Source organism: Heterodontus francisci, chromosome 3 (assembly GCF_036365525.1).
Source record: "Heterodontus francisci isolate sHetFra1 chromosome 3, sHetFra1.hap1, whole genome shotgun sequence".
NCBI classification, from domain to species: domain Eukaryota; kingdom Metazoa; phylum Chordata; class Chondrichthyes; order Heterodontiformes; family Heterodontidae; genus Heterodontus; species Heterodontus francisci.
The window spans coordinates 11,635,684-11,659,472 of record NC_090373.1 but is presented as its reverse complement, the minus strand read 5'-3'; the positions used below and the strand labels follow the sequence as shown (position 1 = coordinate 11,659,472).

Below are 23,789 nucleotides of genomic sequence, written 5' to 3'. Positions count from 1 at the left end.
CATAACAAGCGTTAGTAAACAGACAATATAATTTGCTTAGTGATGGGCAAGCTTAAAAGGAATGGTACCAAGCAATAAAGACCACATACCTTTTATTTTAATATATTATAACTGCCCAGTAGCTTTGGAGTTCTAATTTCTTGTATATTACGGCGCAGTGGTCCAGAATTTTCTATTAGTGTCTGTACAATGAATATACTTGTGTAAAATAATGCAAAACCAGTAGAATCATACAGCAGAGAAGGAGGCCATTTGGCCCATCATGTCTGTGCTGGCTATCTGAAAGAGTTATCCAATTAGTCCCACTCCCCTACTCTTTCCCCATAACCCTGCAAACTTTCTCCCCTTCAAGTATTTATCCGATTCTTTTATTTATTGATCAAAACAAAAGTAGAGAATTCAAGTGAATATAATGACAGAATACAGAATAATGTTAGCACTCATTTTATGATAATGATCGACGGTATTTCACTTTGAAGCAATTGGAATCTCACTGCTCCAGGCCATGTATGCACTAGATACCTTCTGTAAAGGCCTCTTGTGTAGATGTGACATTTCACACCACCCTGAAGGAAAATAATTTTAAACACAGTCAACCTCTAACAAAGACATTTGTGACTGCATTCACAAGAGCCTTTATACCTATCAACTGTAGTCTGACAAATGAGCATCTGTGGTTTTAATAAACAAGGAGGAGAACATTAGCCATGTCCTTTTGGACAGAGGGAAGCTGCTGGATGGAACCATTTCCAGGATGTTCCCAGAGATTCACATGCACCAAACGGTGTGTGGAACGGGGGGGCAGAATGGGGATCTTTTAGAGAAAACAATCTGAGACAAAATTAATTGCCACTTGGGAAAAGTACAGGCTAATTAATAAATGTGAGTGTAATTTTTTTAAAGGCAAATCCTTTTTGGCTATCTTGATTGAGTTATTTGATGAAGTAACAGGGAGGATTGATCAGGGTAGTGCAGTTGATGTATATATGGACTTTCAAAAGGCATTTGATATAGTAGCACTTAATAGATTTATTAGCAAAATTAAAGCCTATGGGATTAAAGGGATAGTGGCAGCATGGCTAAGGTACAGAATGCAGAGAGTAGTAGCGAATGGTTGTTTTTCAGACTGGAGGATGGTTTTCCCCAGGGTCAGTATGAGAACCAGTGCTCCTTTTGATATCTATTAATGGCCTGGATCTGGTATACAGGGTATAATTTCAAAGTTCGTGATGATACGGAACTCAGAAATGTAGTAAACAATGTGGAGGATAGTAACAGACTCCAGGACGACAGACAGACTGGTGAAATCGGCCAACATATGGCAATGAAATTTATCACAGTGAAGTGTGAAGTGATACATATTTTGGTAGGAAGAATGAGGAGAGGCAATATAAACCAAATGGTTCTGACTAAAGATCATTGGCCTGAAACGTTAGCTCTGTTTCTCTCTCCACAGCTGCTGCCTGACCTGCTGTGTATTTCCAGCATTTACTGTTTTTAATGTAAACCAAATGATACAATTTAAACAAGGGTGCAGGAACAGAGAAACCTGGGAGTGTATGTACACAAATCTTTGAAGGTGGCACGACAAGTTGAGAAGGCTATTAAAATAGACTTACGGGATCCTTGGCTTGATTAATAGAGGCATAGAGTACAAAAGTCAGGAAGTTTGCGAAACCTTCATACAACACTGGTTAATCCTCAACTGGAGTATTGTGTTCAATTCTGGACACCACACTAGGAAGGATGTCAAAACCTTAGAGAGGGTACAGAGGAGATTTATTATAATGGCACCAGGGATGAGAGACTTTGGTTATGTCTCCATGGAGGAAGCTGGGGTTGTGGTTCTTAGAGCAGAGAAGGTTAAGGGCAGATTTGATAGAGGTGTTCAAAATCATCAAGTGGTTTGATAGAGTAAATAAAAAGAAACTGTTTCCATTTGCAGAAGGGTTGGTAACCAGAGGACACAAATTTAAGGTGCTTGGCAAAAGAACCAGAGGGAAGAAGAGGATTTTTTTTTACATAAGAGCATAAGAAATAGGAGCAAGAGCAGCTAGACAGACCCTCGAGCCTGCTCTGTCATTCAATAAGATAGTAAGGGGGTGAAAGGTTATTGGGGGTATATGGTAATGTGGAGAAATCAGTTCAGCCATGAACTTATTGAATGGCGGAGCAAGCCTGAGGAGCCGAGTGGCCTACTCCTGCTCCTAATTCGTATGTACATATGACTGATCTGATCGTGGCCTCAACTCCACTTTCCTGCCTGTTCCCCATAACCCTTGACTCCCCGATACTTTAAGAATCTGTCCAACTCAGCCTTGAATATATTCAATGGCACAGCCTCCACAGCTCTCTGGTGATGAGAATTCCAAATATTAACAGCCCTGAGAGAGAAGGAAATCCTCCTCATTTCCATCTTAAATGGGGACCCTTTATTTTGAAACTGTGCCCCCTAGTTCTACATTCTCACATGAGGGGAAACATCTTCTCAGCATCTACCCTGTCAAACCCCCTCAGAATCTTACATGTTTTAATAAGATCACCTCTCATTCTTCTAAACTCCAATCAGCATAGGACCAACCTGCACAATCTTTCCACATAAGACAACCTCTTCATGCCAGGGACCTTCACTGAACTGTCTCCAATGCAAGTATATCCCTTCTTAAATAAGGGGGCCAAAACTGTAAACAGTACCCAAGGTCTGGCCTCACCAACGTCCTGTACAGTTGTACTGTACAGTTGTACTTTAATGCTCCATTCCCCTTGCAATAACGGCCAACATTCCATTTGCCTTCCTAATTATTTTCTGTACCTGTGTGCTAACTTTTTATGATTCATGTACAAGGACACCTAGGTCCCTCTGTACCATAGAATTCTGTAGTCTCTCTTCATTTAGATAATATTGTGCTTTTCTATTCTTCCTACCAAAGTGGACAACCTCACATTTTCCCACATTATGCTCCATCTGCCAAATTTTTGCACACTCACTTAACCTATCTCTGTCTCTTTGTAGACTCTTTGGGCTGTATTTTTCAAGGCTGCTAGGGGTGGGAGCAGGTGTGTGCATGATTTGAAGATCATGTTGTCGGAAGTCAGCACTGGGTCTCTCCACCTCGGAACATAAAGCCATTTTTAAAGGGTTGCTGAGAGGGAAGGAATTGCAACCCCACACACCTCCAGTTAATCACCTGTTGAGCTCATTGTGGAGCTCATTAACAGGCCGTTCAGCAGCAGTTTACAATTTTCAATGGAAGTGCATGGGGAGAAGGCCATGTCTGGACCACAGCAGGGTGTACAAGTCATAAACACGGTGGGGGACCATGAGGGCTATGGGAAGGGCTGATAAACATAATGCAGAGGCCCAAAATAAAACTCAGCTGCTCCAAAAGTGCCACAGAGTGGCCATTGCTGGAGCTGGAAGCCTTGCTTTTCTCAGTGGTGAGTGGTAGGAATCTGGACATGGACATTAGCCCACTGGCATCACTGGAAGGCCTGGTGAAGGCACAAGCTCAGCTGAGGGAGTTCTGATGGGAACAGGCTGCTCTGACATTGGACAGAGCAGCCACGCTGAGCTACAGCAGATTCAACCTCCTGGGCAGCAGGAGGCCAGAGGAGCACAGAGGGGGGCTGCAAGGGGAAGAAGGCGCTATCCTCGACATCAGGTCTACTGCCCAAGAGTCAGGTACTTGTAAATGACAGAGTGCCAGTGCTGAAGGAGGTTATGCCTATCCAGGCAGATGGTCTCGAACCTGTGTGCTGTGATCCACAATGACTCAAGACCTAGTGGCGCCCATGGCAGTTCCTTACCTGTAGCTGTCAAGGTCAAAGTTGCCCTTAATTTTGAAGCAACTGCATCATTCCAGGGATCAGCTGCAGATCGAGGTGGCATCTCGCAATCGGCTGCTCATCACGCCATCAGGCAGGTCAGAAATGTCATTTGCAGGAGGGTCGGGCACATCATCCACTTTGACACAGATGGCTCTGCGCAGGCACAGAGGGCTTTGCCGCCATCGATGGATTCCCTCAAGCCCAGGGCATCACCGATTGTACACATGTCACCATCAAGGCACCAACAGATCAGCCAATCAGATTTCTCAACAGAAAGGGCTACCACTCATTGAAACTGCTGCACCTCTTCACGCCCACATCCAGATTCAGTGGGTGACTGCTGGGAAATAAGGGTTATATCCCCGAAGGATAGATCTGACACCCATCTGAAATCCAGACACAGATGGGACAGGCGCTAAACCAGAACCATCTCCTAACATGGACCTGCATTGAACAGACCATTGGCTTCTTGAAGATGCGTTTCCCTGTCTTGACCGGTCAGTTGGTGCCCTCCAATACAAACCGGCCAGAGTGTCCCCTATTGTGGTCATCTGCTGCGCCCTGCACAACATGACACTGCAAAGAAGCCTGGAGATGGATGAAGAGCAGGAACTGGAACATTACACCAGCTCGGAAGAGGATCGGGTGGAGGAAGAGGAGGAAGAGGAGAACGGAATCACTCAAGAGGTGGCTGTGGAGGAGGCTTGTCAACACTGTCCCAAGCCTCAGGGAGAACTGCAGACTGACATAGCACCAAGGGTCACACTGATTCAGCAACGCTTTACCTGACCTCCTCTGAGTCCTCGTGGCTGAGGACCCCTAAACTCACCTTCCAGTATCGAGAGCTATTTCACCACTATGACCTTAACTGTGAGGTTCTCCGCAAACATTGTCCAACTTCATAAGGTATGGGAACATAACATTCCCAGGGCCCCCACGTCCCCACCCCATCCCACACAATGCTACATCAATAACTCACCTATTAGAGTGGTGACATAAAGAAGTTATATTGTGAGCTAAACGGAATAACAGACAGATCTATACAATAGCACCCAGATGATCCATTAAGTGAATTCAGTGCTGTGGCACCTTCCTCTCCCAAACACTTCTACAAAGTGGCAGAGGATGAAGTGGCAGCTGCCTGCTCCCTACTCTCCACCACCAGCTGAGATATCTGTGGCGTCCGTCCTCGTCTTGGAGGCACCCATTGGGGCTCCTCCACAGGCTGCCGCACTTGCGGTATGACAGGGGCTGCCTCTGTCACAGGGACCTGGCACACAGATGGCTACTGAGTTGGAGGGGCGGAGCCGAAGGGTGACACTGGTGCCCGAGCAGTGGCCCCGTCGTCTGTTGCTGCAACTGTCACAGCTCTTTCCTGGCCCCCATGCTGGATACGGCCACAGACTGAGACACAGCTGACAATCCACTCGGAACACCTTAGCGCCATCAGCAACACTGAGCAGTCAATGCTACAGAGAGTCTCACTCTTTCTGCACATGTGATCGAATCCCTGGGTCATCACAGAGCACATTCGCTGCATGGACTCCTCCATTGCCTGGCCATGGCTCCTCAAGGCCTCAGGGAACTCCAGCAAACAGGAACATATCTCCCTCTGGTTCTCGAGGAAGACCCTCCTTACCTGTAAAACCCAAGGCCCAGCATCTTCATCCAATGATGCATCACTGTGTTTGTCCTCCGCCCTCTGAGGGGGACTGCCCACAGCTGACTCTGCCTCACCCTCCTCCTGCTCACTCCTATCCCCCAGAGAATGGAAATGAGGACTCGTCCTACTCAACAAATGTCCTAGCACAACTATCCCCGCAGATGACAGCAGTCTAAGATCCACAGCACACATTGTCCAGGAGTCTTTTCCGTGCCCTTCACCTCTAGAAAGAGCAATCCAATGACATGTCACTCTCAGCCTCCCGTCTCGCCAACCCCACAAAATGCCTCAAGGGCACCCTGGCGATCTCCAGCACTGCCTCCTCCACTGCTGTCAGAGTGTGGAGCTGGGTCACTCCACTTCCCATTCTGGCCATCTCCCGTGTATATGGGCTCTCCTCCTGCAGGATGAGAGAAGAATGATTCATCAGTAGGCTGCTCTCCCTCATCTCTTCCACCGTGACACACCCATGTGTTGATGTTCCCCTCAGTGATGTCTCCATCTGAATGTCACCCCATATGTGAGGGTAAGCAGCACGAAGTCCAGCTCAACTGAGTACTGCGAGACAGACTGCTTAGATTAGGAATTTGGTAAATGTGGGAATTCAGTGCAGTGAGGGAGGAGGAGCTGTTCTGGTGTTTTACAGAACAAAGAGTGATTGAAGAGAGGGAGCCGGAGGCAGTGAGCCCTGGGAGCTGAAGCCCAGAGTCATTAATTAAGTGAGCAGGTAGGTGATTGGGTGGTGAGTTTTAAGGGTTGTTTCCTTTCTAAACTGGGTCAGTAATTTAAACTGGTACGGGGAGATATTGGGGATACTTAAAAAAGTAATTAGGACAGCGAAGAGGGGACGTGAAAAAACACTGACACGCAAGATAAAGGAAAATCCCAAGGTCTTTTATCACTATATTAAGGGCAAGAGGATAACCAGGGAAAGAGTAGGGCCCATTAGGGACCAAAGTGGCAATCTGTGTGTGGAGCCGGAGGACATAGGTGAGGTTTTAAATGATTACTTTTCATCTGTGTTCACTATGGAGAAGGACAATGTAGGTGTAGAGATCGGGGAGGGGGATTGTGATATACTCGAATAAATTAGCATTGAAAGGGAGGAGGTATTAGCTGTTTTAATGGGCTTAAAAGTAGATAAATCCCCAAACCCAGATGAAATGTATCCCAGGCTGTTATGTGAGGGAAGGGAGGAGATAGCAGGAGCTCTAACACAAATTTTCAGATCCTCTCTGGCCACAGGAGAGGTACCAGAGCACTGCAGGACAGTGAATGTGGTGCCATTATTCAAGAAGGGTAGCAAGGATAAACCAGGTAATTACAGGCCAGTGAGTCTAACATCAGTGGTAGGGAAACTATTGGAAAAATTTCTGAGGGACAGGATTAATCTCCACTTGGAGAGGCAGAGATTAATCAGGTATAGTCAGCATGGCTTTGTCAGGGGGAGATTGTGTCTAACAAACTTGATTGAATTTGTCGAGGAGGTGACCAGATGTGTAGATGAGGGTAAAGCAGTTGATGTAGTCTAGGGACTTCAGTAAGGCTTTTGATAAGGTCCCGCTTGGAAGATTGGTTAAGAAGGTAAGAGCCCATGGGATTCAGGGCAATTTGGCAAATTGGATCCAAAATTGGCTTAGTGGCAGGCGGCAGAGGGTGATGGTCGGGGGTTGTTTTTGCAAGTGGAAGCCTGAGACCTGTAGTTTACCACGGGGATCGGTGCTGGGACCCTTGCTGCTTGTAGTGTACATTAATGATTTAAACATGAATATAGGAGGTATGATCAGTAAGTTCACAGATGACACGAAAATTGGTGCTGTTGTAAATAGTGATGAGGAAAGCCTTAGATTACAGGATGATATAGATGGGCTGGTAAGATGGGCGGAGCAGTGGCAAATGGAATTTAATCCTGAGAAGTGTGAGGTGATGCATTTTGGGAGGACTAACAAGGCAAGGGAATATCCAATGGATGGTAGGACCCTCGGAAGTACAAAGGGTCAGCGGGACCTTGGTGTACTTGTCCATTGATCACTGAAGGCAGCAGCACATGTAGATAAGGTGGTTAGGAAGGCATATGGGATACTTGCCTTTATTCGCCGAGGCATAGGATATAAGAGCAGGTTATGATGGAGCTGTATAAAACGCTAGTTAGGCCACAGCTGGAGTACTGTGTACAGTTCTGATCACCACACTATAGGCAGGATGTGATTGCACTGGAGAGGGTGCAAAGGAGATTCACCAGGATGTTGCCTGGGCTGGAGCATTTCAGCTATGAAGAGAGACTGAAAAGGCTAGGGTTGTTTTCCTTAGAGCAGAGAGGGCTGAGGGGGGGGACCTGATTGAGGTATACAAAATTATGAGGGGCATTGCTAGGTTAGATAGGAAGAAACTTTTTCCTTTAGCAAAGCGATCAATAACTAGGGGGCATAGATTTAAGGTAAGGGGCAGGAGGTTTATAGGGGATTTGAGGAAAAATATTTCCCCCAGAGGGTGGCTGGAATCTGGAACGCACTGCCTGAAGGGCTGGTAGAGGCAGGAACACTCACAACATTTAAGTATTTAGATGAACACTTGAAACACCATAGCATACAAGGCTACGGGTCAAATGCTTGAAAATGGGATTAGAATAGATAGGTGCTTGATGGCCGGCACAGACACGATGGGCCAAAGGGCCTGTTTCTGTGCTGTATAATTCTATGGCTCTATGACTCTATATTGCATTTAATTTGTAACTTAACTAGTTGAATTACTTCATATAACTACAAATTATTATTCAGTGATATTTCTTAACATGAAACCTAATTAGTTCAATAAAAAACAATAGAGAGAGCAGGACAGGTAATCTGTTGCCGCTGTAGCATGTGGGAGCTGGTGGACACCAGCCTAATCCACTGCAACCACATCTGCAGTGTCTGCAGCTTAAGAAACGTCGATTCAGAATTGATGAGCTAGAGTCCAAGATTTGGACGTTGCCAGGCATCAGGGGAGGAGGAAAGTGACCTGGGCACTTTGTTCCAGGAGGCAGTCACACCCCTTAGGGTAGGTACTTCAGATTTGATCAGTAGTCAGGGACAGGAGGGTATGACTATGAGAGAGGCAGGAATAGGGATCCAGAAGGTCGCACTGGAGGAGCCTCAGCCCCCACAATTGTCCAACAGGTTTGAGGTTCTTGCAGTTTGTGTGGATGAGAGTAGGGACTACAGGCAGGATGAGCAAACTGACTGCAGCACCGAGATGCAGGGGGCCGTTAAAGTGGGGGCAATAAAAAGGAAAGTACTAGAAGTAGGGGCCAGTATAGTTAGGGGGATAGATACTGTTCTCTGCAGCCGAGAGCGTGAGTCCTGCAGTCTTGTTGCCTGTCGGTGCCAGGGTTAAGGACATCTTCTCGGGGCTGGAGAGGAACTTGGAGTGAGAGGGGAAGGGTCCAGTTGTCATGGTCCACATAGATACCAACAAAATAGGTAAGAACCACACAGATAATAATCTCTGGATTACCAACTGAGCCATGAGCAAATTGGCATAGGGTAAATAAGATCAGAGAGTTAAATGTGTGGCTCAAGGATTGGTGTGGGAGAAATGATTTTGATTCATGGGGCACTGGCAGCAGTATTGGGGAAAAGAGGGAGCTGTACCATTGAGAACGGTCTTCACCTGAACCGTGCTGGGACCAGTGAATCGAATAACTCGGGTGGTAGAGAGGGCTTTAAACTAAATAGTCAGTGGGGTGGGGGTGGGTGGTGAAGGTGCATGTGAGGGAGATAAGGAAAGTTAATGAGAAAGAATAAGGCAATACAGCAGGGTAGCAATACAGGTAATGATAACTGAAGTGTGACAGGAAGAAACAGAGCATACAAACATAAACGTGCACCAGCAAATAAGGTCAGAGTAGGGAAAAATGGTAAAACGACAAAATTAAAGGCTCTTTACCTGAATGCATGCAGCATTCATAACAAGATGGATGAATTGATAGCACAAATAGAAATAAATGAGTATGATATGATAGCCATTACAGAGCCTTAGTTGCAGAGTGACCAAGGCTGTGAACTAAATATTCAAAGGTATTTGACATTTTGGAAGGATAGGAAAAAAGGAAAAGGAGGTGGGATAGCTCTGTTAATAAAGGATGGGATCAGTACAGTAGTGAGAAATGATCTTGGCTCAGAAGATCAAGATGTAGAATCAGTTTGGGTGGAGGTGGTGTAGTGGTAATGTCACTAGACTAGTAATCCAGATCTCAGGTGAATGCTCTGGGGAGACAGGTTTGAATCCCACCACAGCAGGTGGTAAAAATTAAATTAATAAATCTGGAATTAAAAAGCTTGTCTCTTGGTGACCATGAAATCATTGTCTCTTTTTGTACAAACACATTTGGTTCACTCACGTCCTTTAGGGAAGGAGTCTGCAATCCTTATCTTGTCTGGCCTACATGTGACTCCAGACCCACAGCAATGCGGTTGACTCTTAAATGCCCTTTGAAATGGCCTAGCAAGCCTCTCAGTTTAAGGGCAATTAGGGATGGACAATAAATGCTGGCCTAGCCATCGACGCCCACATCCCATAAATAGAATAATTTAAAAAAAAGAAATAGCAAAAGGAAAGAAGTCACTGGTGGGAGTAGTTTATAGGCTTCCTAACAGGAACTACACTGTAGGACAGAGAATAAATCAAGACTTAATGGGGACTTGTAGGAAAGGTAATGCAATTATCATGGGTGAATTTAATCTTCATACAGATTAGATAAATCAAATTGCAAAGGTAGCCTGAAGGATGAGTCAGAGAGTGTTTAATGGACAGTTTCTTGGAACAATGTATCAGGAACCAACCCAGGAGTAGCCTATTTTAGATCAGGTAATGTGTAATAAGACAGAATTAATTAATAACCTCATCGTAGAGGATCCTTTAGGCAAGAGTGATCATAACATGATAGAATTTCACATTCAGTTTCAGGGTGAGAAATTTGGATCTGAAACTAGTGTCTTAAACATAAATAAAGGCAATTACAAAGGTATTAAGACATAGTTGGCTAAAGTGGACTGGGAAAATAGGTTAAAATGTAAGATGGTAGCAAAGCAATGGCAGGCATTTAAGGAGATATTTCATCAATCTCAGCAAAGTTATATTTCATTAAGAAAGAAAGACTCCATGAGAAGGATGCACCATCCATGGCTAACTAAGGAAGTTAAGGATCATATCAAATTGAAAGGAAATGCATGAAATGCTGTGAAGATTAGTGGTAGGCCAGAAGATTGGGAAAATTTTAGAAACCAGCAGAGGATGACTAAAAAACAATAAAGAGGGAGAAATTAGAGTATGAGAGTAAACTAGCAAGAAATATAAACACAGACTGTAAATGCTTCTACAAGTATATAAAAAGGAAGAGAGTAACTAAAGTAAGTGTTGGTCCCTTAGAGGATGAGACTGGAAAATTAATAATGGAAACAAAGAAATGGCAGAGACTTTGAACAAGTATTTTGTATCTGTCTTCACAGTAGAAACACAAAAAACATTCCACGAATAGCAGAAATTCAAGAGGCAAAAGGGAGAGAGGGACTTAAAACAATCACTATCACTAGAGAAAAACTAATGGAGCTAAAGGCTGACAAGTCCCCTGGACCTGATGGCCTGTATCCTAGGGTCTTAAATGAAGTGGCTGCAGAGATAGTGGATGCATTGGTTATAATCTTCCAAAAATTCCTTACTTTCTGCAAAGGTCCTAGCAGATTGGAAAACTGCAAATGTAACACTTCTATTCAAGAAAGGAGGGAGGCAGAAAACAGGAAACTATAGGCCAGTTAGCCTAATATCTGTCATTTGGAAAATGCTAGAATCCATTATTAAAGAAGTAGTAGCAGGACATTTAGAAAGTCATAATACAATCAAGCAGAGTAAACATGGTTTTATGGAAGGGAAATCATGTTTGACAAATTTATTCGAGTTCTTTGAGGATGTAACAAGCAGGGTGGATAAAGGGGATCAAGTAGATGTAGTGTATTTGAATTACCAAAAGGCATTCGATAATGTGACACCTAAAAGGTTGCCATGGTGTTGGGGGTAATATATTAGTATGGATAGAGGATTGGCTAAATAACAAGAAACAGAGTGTTAGGATAAATGGATCATTTTCTGGTAGGCAAACTGTACGTGTGGAGTGCCACAGGGACCAATGCCGGGGCTTCAAATATTTACGAGCTATATTAATGACTTGGCTGAAGGGACCAAGTGTATAGTAGCCAACTTTATGGACGATACAAAGATAGGTAGGACAGCAAGTTGTGAGAAGGATACATAGTGTCTGCAACAAGATATAGATAGGGTAAGTAACTGGGCAAAAATTTGGAAGATGGAGTATAATGTGGGAAAATGTGAGATTGCCCACTTTGCTGGGAAGAATTGAAAAGCAGAGTAATATTTAAATGGAGAGAGACTGCAGAATGTGGGATCTGGGTATTCTTGGACATGAATCACAAAATATTAGCATGCAGGTACAGCAAGTAATTAGGAAGGCAACTGGAATGTTGGCATTTATTGTAAGGGGGATGGAGTATAAAAGTATGGAAGTCTTGCTACAACTGTACAGGGCATTGGTGAGACCACACCTAGAGTACTGTGTACGGTTTTGGACTCCTTACTGAAGGAAGTCTCCGTGACCTGCCTGATGGCGTGATGAGCTGCCAACTGTGAGATGCCACCTTGGTCTGCAGTTGATCGCTGGACTAAGCCAGTTGCATAGAAATTCAGGGCAACTTTGACCTTGACGGCTGCCGTTAAGGGAGTGCCATGGGGGCCACGCGGCCTCAGGTCATTGTGCAGCAGAACATACAGGTCTGAGAAAATCTGCCTGGATAGGCAGTGTAGTATTTGATGGATCTGAGTTTGATGGTTTTGGTCTGTGTTCACTGATTTCATTGTTTAGGCCTCTGGGTGAAGCTAGAGAGCAGGTGTTTTTTTTTTAACTCATTCGTGGGATGAGGGCATCATTGACAAGGCCAGCATTTATTGTCCATCCCTAATTGCCCTTGAGAAGGTGGTGGGAGTTGCCTTTTTGAACCGCTGCAGTCCATGTGGGATAAGTACACCCACAGTGCTCTTAGGAAGGGAGTTCCAGGATTTTGACTCAGCGACAGTGAAGGAACGGCGATATAGTTCCAAGTCAGGATGGTGTGTGACTTGGAAGGAAACTTGCAGGTAGTGGTGTTCCCATGCATTTGCTGCCCTTGTCCTTCTAGTTAGTAGAGGTCATGGGTTTGGAAGGTGTTATCTAAGGAGCTTTGGTGCATTGCTACAGTACATCTTGTAGATGCTGCCAGTGTGCATCGGTTGTGGAGGGAGTGAATGTTCGTGGATGGGTATCAATCAAGCGGACAGCTTTGTCCTGGATGGTGTCGAGCTTCTTGAGTGTTGTTGGAGCTGCACCCATCCAGGCAAGTGGAGAGTATTCCATCACACTCCTGACTTGTGCTGTGTAGATGGTGGACAGGCTTTGGGGAGTCAGAAGGTCACTGCAGGATTCCTAGCTTCTGACCTGCTCTTGTAGCCATGGTATTTATATTGCTACTCCAGTTCAGTTTCTGGTCAATGGTAACCCCTAGGATGTTGATAGTGGGGGATTCATGCCACTGAATTCCAAGGGGAGATGATTAGATTCTCTCTTGTTGGCGATCTGGCACTTGTGTGGTGTGATTGTTACTTACCACTTATCAGCCCAAGCTTAGATACTGTCCAGGTCTTGCTGCATTTCTGTACGGACTGCTTCAGTATCTGAGGAGTCATGAATGGTGCTGAACATTGTGCAATCATCAGCGAACATCCCCACTTCTGACCTTATGATTGAAGGAAGGTCATTGATGAAGCAGCGGAAGATGGTTGGGCCTAGGATACTACCCTGAGGAACTCCTGCAGTGATGTCCTGGAGCTCAGATGATTGACCTCCAACAACCACAGCCATCTTCCTTTGCGCTAGGTATGACTTCAACCAGTGGAGAGTTTTCCCCCTGATTCCCATTGACTCCAGTTTTGCTAGGGCTCCTTGATGCCATACTCGGTCAAATGCTGCTTTGATGTCAAGTACAGTCACTCTTACCTCACCTGTTGAGTTCAGCTCTTTTGTCCATGTTTGAACCAAGACTGTAGTGAGGTCAGGAGCTGAGTGGCCCTGGTGGAACCCAAACTGAGTGTCACTGAGCAGGTTATTGCTAAGCAAGTGTCGCTTGATAGCACTGTTGACGACACCTTCCATCACTTTACTGATGATTGAAAGCAGACTGGTAGGGTGGTAATTGGCCAGGTTGGACTTGTCCTGCTTTTTGTGTGCAGGATATACCTGGGCAATGTTCCACATTGCCGGGAATGTGCCAGTTTTGTAGCTGTACTGGAACAGCTTGGCTCGGGGGCACGGCAGGTTCTGGAGCATAAGTCTTCAGTACTATTGCCAGAATGTTGTCATGGCTCATAGCCTTTGCAGTATCCAGTGCCTTCAGTCGTTTCTTGATATCATGCAGAGTGAATCGAATTGGCTAAAGACTGGCATCTGTGATGCTGAGGACTTCAGGAGGAGGCCCAGATGGATCATCAACTTAGCACTTCTGGCTGAAGATTGTTGCAAATGCTTTAGCCTTATCTGTGGGAAATTTCTGGAAGCTTCCACACTGAACATCCATACTTCCACACTGAACTCACAGCTCTCAGAACATGTACTTAAATGGTGTAAGACCCTGTAAGTTAATGTGCTTTAAATAAACCAGTTGGTTATTTAATACAAGTGTGATATCGGCATTACTCAGAGTTAAATTGGATATTGAAACTAAACCCAGTAACCCAGCATAAACATAACAAAAACTTGGCGATGAAGATGAGTGAACAAAATCTAATGTTACTAGTTCTAAAACCTTTTCTTCTGACACCAGGAAATCCTCCTTTGTGTTGGGAGCGATGGATTTTGGGGTTCAAGACCTACTTGCTCACTACGGGGATGGACAGCCCAGATATAGCAGCAAACCATAATGAAACAATACTTATTCACTGCTCAAGGGCAGAAGGACAGCATGTCTTCAAGCAGCTCACAGAAGATATGTCTATGTTCGATATGGCAGTGAAGTGCTCTCAAAAAATACTTAGGGCCAACCAAAAGCATGATGATAGAGCGATACGTGTTCTGCCAGAGATCCCAGGGACATGGTGAGTCCATTAAACAATATGTGACAGCATTGCAGCAATTGGCATCTACATATAAATTTGGCACACGGAACAACAAACTGATTTGTGACTAATTAATTGAAAAGACTTCAATTCCACGAATTAGGGAACATCTTCCCATAGAGGATGATGATTTAACCGTGGAAAAAGCCATAACCCTAGCAGTCCAGATCGAATCTGCCATGTTAGATTCAAACAGGTCACAAACACATGCACCCTTCCACTCAGGGATGCAGACACAGCTTTCCCAACCAGCTTCAGTGCAAGGGTGAAGGTCAGGAAAATCTCAGTAACCTCATCAAAATGTGCCCAATCAAGGTCAGTTACCTTCAAAACTGTGCCCAAATTGTGGAAATGCTCATCAAATCGGTGGTGCAGTGGTTAGCACCGCAGCTCACAGCTCCAGGGACCCGGGTTCAATTCTGGGTACTGCCTGTGCGAGTGTTTGCAAGTTCTCCCTGTGACCACGTGGGTTTCCGCCGGGTGCTCCGGTTTCCTCCCACAGCCAAAGACTTGCAGGTTGACAGGTAAATTGGCCACTGTAAATTGCCCCGAGTGTAGGTAGGTGGCAGGAGAAAGGTGGGGATGTGGTAGGGAATATGGGATTAATGTAGGATTAGCATAAGTGGGTGGTTGTTGATTGGCACAGACTCGGTGGGCCGAAGGGCCTGTTTCAGTGCTGTATCGCTCTATGACTCTAAGTCACAATGCCATGTCCAGCTCGAGGGGAAAAAGTGCAACTCATGTTTAAAGTGGAACCATTTTGCAAAGACGTGCAGGTTGTCAAAGGAAAAGACTTCATTGGTTCGACATGTGGGGAAGTTTCTTCCTGAGAGTGAGGTACAACATTTATATTCCATCACCAAAGGTAAAGCATCAGGTCACTTTAAGGGTTGCTCAGTCAAGATCGCCAGCATCTCCGTGTCACTTCTTATCAATGTTGGCACAAAAGTACCTATTTTGAGTGACAAACTCTACCATCGGTATTTTTCACAATTCTCTCTCACTCCTGCAACAGACATTCTTCAAGCTTATGACGACTCTATTATTCCAGATGCAGGGATGATCACAGTTCCAGTATGCTACAAAAACATTACCCTAGACAGCTTCATGTTCTATGTAGTTAAAGGACAAAGCCTTATGGGGGTAAATCTTTTCGATAGACTTGGATTCAAACTCGTTGACCCCATTGGAGCACACATTAATGGGATTGATAAAGCAGACATGGAAGAAAATGAGGATGAGCTTGAACCTGAACAGAACGGTTCAGAGTCCATTTCCACAAGTGAAAGCATGGAGACCAGCACCAAAGAAAGCCCTGATGACAGCCTGGTGTCTGGCTTCAAAGAACATCAAAGAACAACAGTGGAAATTGCTAAATCCAGAGGGCAAGAAGGGACATGACCAGGAATCTCTCCTTGGGTTCCAGTTCACAACAGCTAGTACCCAGAAGCCAGATGGATTGCCAGCAATCGGCGACATTGTTCTTGACAAGATTAACAAGACCAAACCAATTGCAAGACCTTTGAACCTCTCACAAATCCTGTCCCCGGGCCCAGACCTCACACCATCCTATGTAGATTTTGGAAGGCAGCCAATAAGTGGGCAAGCAGGAGCAGTGCTAAATGTTGGACTAAGGAGGTCACAGAATGGGCAAATATAACTGAAGGGAGTGACCTAAAAGACTATCTCTGTACTTAGAGAAAACTGACAAGTTAAACACTAAGAAATAACTTGATGTGTATATGTTAGATGTTTAGACTACTTCAATTTAAAAAATAAGATATTTCATCAAAAGGGGGAAAAATGTAGTGTTTGATGGATCTGAGTTTGATGGTTTTGGTCTGTGTTCACTGGTTTGATTGCTTAGGCCTCCGAGTAGAGCTAGAGAGCAGGTGTGGAACGGTGGGAGATTTCTGGAAGCTTCCACACTGAACACATGGCTCTCAAGACATGTACTTAAGTCGTGTAAGACACTGTAAATTAATGTGCTTTAAATAAACCAGTTGGTTATTTAACACAAGTGTGATATCTGCATCGGCAGCCATAAAGACAGGGCTAAATTGTGGCGAGTCGAAGAGACTTAGTAGTTGGCAGGAAAAAAGACAGAGGCGCAAGGGGAGAGCCAACTGTGCAACAGCCCCAACAAACAAATTTCTCTGCAGCACCTGTGGAAGAGCCTGTCACTCCAGAATTGGCCTTTATAGCCACTCCAGGCGCTGCTTCACAAACCACTGACCACCTCCAGGCGCGTATCCATTGTCTCTCGAGATAAGGAGGCCCAAAAAGAAAAAAAAAAAGATATCTGCATTGCTCAGAGTTAAATCAGATATCAAAACTAAACCCAGGAAACTAAGCATATACATAACAGGCACAGCCTCCTACGGCACTGGTGCTCTGTCATTTGCAGGTAGCTGACTCTGGGGCAGTAGACTCAATGTCCAGGGTAGCACCTTCTTCCCTTTTCAGCACCCGCCCCACCCCCCACCAGTGTTCCTCTGGCCTCCTGCTGCCCAGGAGGTCGAATCTGCTGCAGATCAGTGTGGCTGCTCTGTCCAATGTCAGAGCAGCCTGTTCCCATCTGAACTCCCTCAGCTGGGCTTTGTGTGTTCATCAGGCCTTCCTCTGCCACTCCCAGATGTCCCAGTGATGCCAGTGGGCCAATGTCAGTCTCCAGATTCCTACCACTCACCACTGAGAAAAGCAAGTCTTCCAGCTCCAGCAATGGCTACTCTGTGGAACTTTTGGAGCAGCTGAGTTTTATTTTAGGCCACTGCATCATGTTAATCAGCCCTTCCCATAGCCCACCTGGTCCCTCACTGTGTTTATGACTTGTAAGCCCTGTTGTGGTCCAGACATGGCCTTCTTTCCATGCACTTCCATTGAAAATTGTAAATTGTTGCTGAACGGCCTGTTAATGAGCTCCACAATGAGCTCAACAGGTGATTAACTGGAGGCGTGCAATTCCTTCCCTCCTGGTGTCCCTTTAAAAATGTCATTCCGGAGGTGGCGGGATTCAGTGTTGACCTCCAAGAACGCGATCTTCAAATTGCGCATGCACCTGCTCTCGCCCTTAATGACCTTTAAAAATCTGCCCAGAGAATCTGCAAGGGGTGTAAATAGGTTACGTGAGTGGGCAAAAATTTGGCAGATGGACAATAATGTGGCTCAAGGGGCTGAATAGCACACTCCTGCTCTTATTTGTTATGATCTTACATGGCTGCATCTCAGTGTAGCGACCGTTCACTTACTCTGAGAATGTGAGGGAAAACTATAAACATTCTGTGAGGTCAGCCACGTTCATTCTTGTGCTTAGAGAGTTGGCGCCCAATGAACCAGGTGCCATTGGCCACTCACCTTACCAGACTGCAAGAGGTCAATGAATCTTTTTCTACACTAGACCCAGGTGCTTCTCGTGGATCCCCGGGTGCTGACCTCCGTGGCCACTACAGTCCACGCCCTCTTGGTCTCGCTGGGCGGATCTCTCCTTCCTGAGGCTGGAAAGAACAGCTCTCTCTTCTGTGACACTGCATCAATGAACACCTACAGGGAGGCATCAGGGAAATGGGGTGCCGTCTGGGGACATATGCCCTCCAATCTCCCTGGTACTCCATTACTGAAGGCAAGGGCAAACCCAGTCACGGCTGCCACCTGCCTACTAAAATTGCCCTCAGTGGCCTGTAACCACCTCCAGGATGCTCCGGGACCTCTAACTGGGTGCCAGACCTGACCCCAGGCCAATAACATGATTCAATTTGAAAATAGCGTCAGGTCACTGATGTTGACTCGGCGTGATGTCAGGACTCAAAAATGCTCCAAGAGTCAGGTTCCCGATCCTGTAACAAAAATTCCAGCTCTGGTTTCCTCCTCATGACTTGCTTTCCTACCTATTTTTATATTGCCTGCAAATTTGGCTAATATACACTCGGTCACTTCATCTAAGTCATTAATATAAATGGTAAATAGTTGAGGTGCCACCAGTGATCCCTGTGGCACTCCACTAGTTACAGTTTGCCAACCTGAAAATGCCCCATTTATCCCGACTCTCTGTTTCCTGTTAGGTAAACAATCCTCTACCATGCTAATATATTACTCTCAACACCATGAGCTCTTATGTTGTGTCATAACTTTTTATATGGCACCTTATTGAATGCCTTTTGGAAATCCAAATACACTACATCTACTGGTTCCCCTTTATCCACCCTGCTTGTTACATCCTTAAAGAGCTTGAAAAAATTTGTCAACCATGATTTCCCTTTCATAAAACCATGCTGACTCCACTTGATTGTATTATGATTTTCTAAATGTCCTGCTACAACTCCCTTAGTAATGGATTTCAGCATTTTCCCAATGACAGATGTTAAGCTAACTGATCTATAGTTTCCTGCTTTCTGTCTCCCTCCTTTCTTGAATTGGGACATTACATTTACAGTTTTCCAATCGCTGGGCCCGTTCCAGAATCTAGGGAATTTTGAAAGATTACAACCGATGCATCCACTATTGCTGCAGCCATTTCATTTACGACCCTAGGAAGCAAGCCATCAGGACCAGGGGACTTGTCATTCTTTCATCCCATTAGTTTTCTTAGCACTTATTCTCTAGTGATAGTGATTGTTTTCAGTTTCTCCCTTTTCCCCCCGGTTTGATACTATTATTGGCTTTTAGTGTCTTCTAAAACAAAGACAGATACAAAGGCTCTGTCATTTCCCTGTTTCCCATTATTAATTCCCCAGTTTTATTCTCTAAGGAAACCGATGTTTACCTTAGCGACTCTCTTTCTTTTAACATGTACTTTTAGATGCTCTTAGTGTCTGTTTTTATATTTCTTGCTAGTTTACTCTTTTAATCTATTTTCTCCCTTGTTTGACTCTTTTGCTGGTTTCAAAAATTTTGTCCATCTTCGCAACATTGTATGCTGTTTCTTTGAAATTTATAGCATCCTTCGCATCCTTAGTTAGCCACAGATGGTTCATCCTTCTCGAAGAGTCGTTCTTTCTCATTGGAATATATCTTTGTTGGAAATTATGAACTATCTCCTTAAATGTCTGCCACTGCTTATCTACCTTTCAATCTATTTTCCCGGTTCACTTTCGCCACTCTGTCTTCATACCTTTGTAATTGCCTTTACTTAAATTTAAGACATTAGTCCCAGACCCAAGTTTCTCATGCTCAAACTTGATGCGATATTCTATCATGTTATGGTCACTCTTCCCTACAGGATCCTTTACTCTGAGATCATTAATTAATGCTGTCTCATTACACATTACCAGATCTAAAATAGCCTGTTCCCTGGTTGGTTCAATAACATATTATTCTATGAAACTCTATGAACTCATCCTTAAGGCTACATTTGCCAATTTCATTTGTCCAATCTATATGAAGATTAAAGTCACCAACAATGATTGTAGTACCTTTTTTATAACTCACCATTATTTCTTGGTTTATGTAGCTACTGTTAGGGGGCCTATAAATTACTTCTTTCCCTTGCTATTTCTTATTTCCACCAAACTGATTCTACATCTTGATTGTCTGAGACAAGGTCATTTCTCACTACAGTACTGATCTGATCCTTTATTAACAGAGCTACCCCACCTCCTTGTCTTTCTTCCTATCCTTCCAAAATGCTAAATACCCTTGAAAATTCAGTTCCCAGCCTTGGTCACCTTGCAACCACGTCTTTATAATGGCTATCATATCATACCCATTTATTTCTATTTGTGCTATCAATTCATCTATCTTGTTATGAATGCTGTGTGAATTTAGATAAAGGGCCTTTATATTTGTCTTTTTGCCATTTTTCCCTACTCAGACTTTATTTACACAACAAGTTGTTATGATATGTATTTCTCTGCCTGAAAGGGTGGTGTAAGCAGATTCAGTGATAACTTTCAAAAGGGAATTGGCTAAATATTTGAAGGGAAACATAGTACACGGCTATGGGGAAAGAGCAGGGGAGTGGGACTAATTGGATAACTACATCAAAGAGCCAGCACAGGCACAATGGGCCAATAATCCTCTCTCCGTGCTGTATCATTGCATGATATCCTATTATGTAGCACCATCTGCTGGAGAATTGTTAAAATGTGTTCACCCAGATTAAATTACTTGCTGCAAATGTTTGGTTTTTCTTCTTGCACCCCCACCAACCCTCAAACCCATAATTATCTATCTCCTCCTGGAAGGGGCCACATGCCAAGGTGTGATCTTGGTGAGTTTTGATAGTATCCAGCTATGGCTGGTACTGCAACCAAGCTAGATCCCATTCCCACTTACCAGCAGGATAAGGAGTCTGAGCTGATTATTATTTCTCCCATCCCAACCTCAGAACAGCGGCATCATCAACATCCTAGGGGTTACCAAAGAACAAAAAGTTAACTGGACCCACCATATAAATATTGTGGCTACAAGAGCAGGTCAGACGCTGGTAATTCTGCGTAAGTAATTCACCTCCTGACTCCCCAAAGCCCGTCCACTATCTACAAGGCACAAGTCAGCAGTGTGATGAAATACTCTCCACTTCCTTGGATGAGTGGAGCTCCAACAACACTCAGGAAGCTCAACACCATCCAGGACAAAGAGCCCGCTTGATCGGCACCCCATCCTCCACCTTAAACATTCACTCCCTCCACCACCGATGCACAGTGGCAGCAGTGTGTACCATCTGCAAGATGCACTGCAGCAACTCACCAAGGCTCCTTCGACAGCTCCTTCCAAACCCGCAACCTCTACCACCTAGAAGGACAAGGGCAGCAGATGCATGGGAACATCACCACCTGCAAGTTCCCCTCCAAGCCACACACCATCCTGACTTGAAACTATATTGTTGTTCCTTTACTGTGGCAAACTAGAGGTCATAAACATAAGATAGCCACTAATAAATCCAAAAGAGAATTCAGGAGAAACTTTTTATCCAGAGAGGGCTTAGAATGTGGAACCTGCTATCACAAGGAGTAGTTGAGCTGAGTATTATAGGTGCATTTAAGTGGAAGCGAGATACAGCCATGAGAGAGAAAGGAGTAGGGGTTAGATGAAATAGGGTGGGAGGAGGTTTATTTGAAGCATAAATACTAGTAAGGACCTATTGGGCTGAATGGCTGTAAATTCCATGTAAAAAAACAGGCAGTTACCCAACAGGATAGAAAATGGTGAGGGTTAGTGTGGTGTGGCAGTGAAGGCTTGGTAGAAGAGAAGGTAGCATGGTAAAGGTAAGTAGGGAGAGAGTTGCAGATAACATTAGTATAGTGGCTAAATAAGCAGCCACCAATGAAGGATGAGAAGTAACCTGCATTTGGGAAGCAGAATTTGCATCCAGGCAAGTCAGGCTGGAAAAGAACACTAATTTAGGGTGAATTGAGGACTCGCCATGGTTTTGAAATCATCTGCTGAGACAAATGGAGCAAGTGGAGCTTTGAGAGGTTAGTCAGGATGACAGGAGGGCAGGATGTTTTGAGAGTTGAGGCATTCTGAATGAATTGTGATCAATTAAGGTTGAGACACTGACTAGGAGAGCGTTTGAGTGAAAAAGACATGGACTAGGATTTTGGAGACAGCTGGAGAGAAAGGCAGAGGCAGTGGTGTTGTGGAGGTGAAAGAAAGCTGTCTGAACAGATTGGATGTAGGGGACGAAGCTTAGTTTAGAGTCCAGCAGTACACCAACAGTTCAAACCTTCAGCCTGATATGGTATCAGGTTGTGGTTGATGGAGTCAAGGCCCAGAGACTTGTAGGCACTTGTGGAAGCTAAACAGAATGGCTTTGAAATAAAATATAAAGTACTCGGCAACATCTGTGGAGAGAGAAGCAGAGTTAACATTTCAGGTCAATGACCTTTCATCAGAACTGGCAAACGTTAGAAACAAATTTGGTTTTAAGCAAGTGAAGCGGGGAGTGAGGGTTTGGTGGGGAAGAGAACAAAAAGGAAGGTGTATGATAGGGCAGAGGGCAGGAGAGATTAAATAACAAAATATGTCATGGGACAAAGGCAAAGAATAGCTTTGACCTCTGCTGGAGAAAATTTTGACTCAACCAGGTTGTGAGTGTCACCTTGATTCAATAGTAACATTCTCATCTTTGAGTCAGAAGGGTCCAAACTCCACTTTAGCACTTCATACAGTCCATGCTGGCACTTCAGTGCATTACTGAAGGGAGCATGGTATTGTTGGATATACTAATTTTTGGATGGGATGTTTAACCTGATGCACCAATGGGTGTAAAAAAAATTCCATGCCAATGTTCAATGAAGAGCAGGGAGTTCTCCCAGTCAACATTCATCCATGAGCCAGAACAAATTACCTGGATGGCCATCTCATTGCAGTCTGTGGGACAGTTTGCGCCCAGTTTTCAAGGTTTGCATAAATCTACTCTGATGGAGAGGTGTTAATTCAAACTGAAGGGAACTGCTGGTCCATTTGTCTTTCCATTCTTTTTATCGAGCAAATATAGTGGGTTTCACGACAACACCTCACTATCAATGAAAACAGTAATGGAGATTATTTTATGATTGCCTGTAAGAGTGATGTCCCTTTCAGATAGCATGCTAATGAAACAAATACCAGGACACAGTCATGTGACTCAGAGCCAGAGACACTCTGCAACTGTAAAGCCTAGAGGCAAGTTGCTAAATAATTTGCTCTGTACTATATAATAGTTGAGCTGTAATAAACCTGTTTGAGATTTTCAACGTAACTGGACTCCGCACATCTCATTAATGTTGTCTCAGACAACATAAAAGAACTCATTATATGGTGGCTGCTGTGGTGAGAAAGTTGATGATCACAGGTAAAACAGCTCTGAAAATAACTTTACTACAGCCACTGGACAGAAAATGTCCAAAAAAAATACCGGCTTAAACAGCAAAGAAAAATGGGACTTACCTCCAGCTGTAGCAAAGTTCAGAACGACAGGCTGCAAGGAAATCAGGTGAGTCATTGTTCCGACGGTCGAGGGATACTGCTTTAAAAAAAAACTTTGAAGTCCTTCAAAAGACCAATTTTTTCCAAAGCTCCGTGTAAAAAAAAAGGAGAGAAGACTCGACTCCTCTACCAGGCTGATCGAGGCCAGCGCCATTACAGGAGGCATCCGTTAGAAAAAGTGCGAGAAAATTCTGAT

The 23,789-nt window shown here is 44.4% G+C and overlaps 1 protein-coding gene across 1 annotated transcript in view; it reads right to left on the bottom strand.

Annotated features, from left to right (window-relative positions):
* Positions 1-23,789, bottom strand: part of LOC137366606 (collagen alpha-1(IX) chain-like) — a 230,725-nt gene that overhangs the window by 166,776 nt on the left and 40,160 nt on the right. The window contains exon 4 of the mRNA XM_068028325.1: positions 102-182. Coding sequence (XP_067884426.1) covers positions 102-182 — 81 coding nt within the window. The remainder of the gene's footprint in view (positions 1-101; positions 183-23,789) is intronic.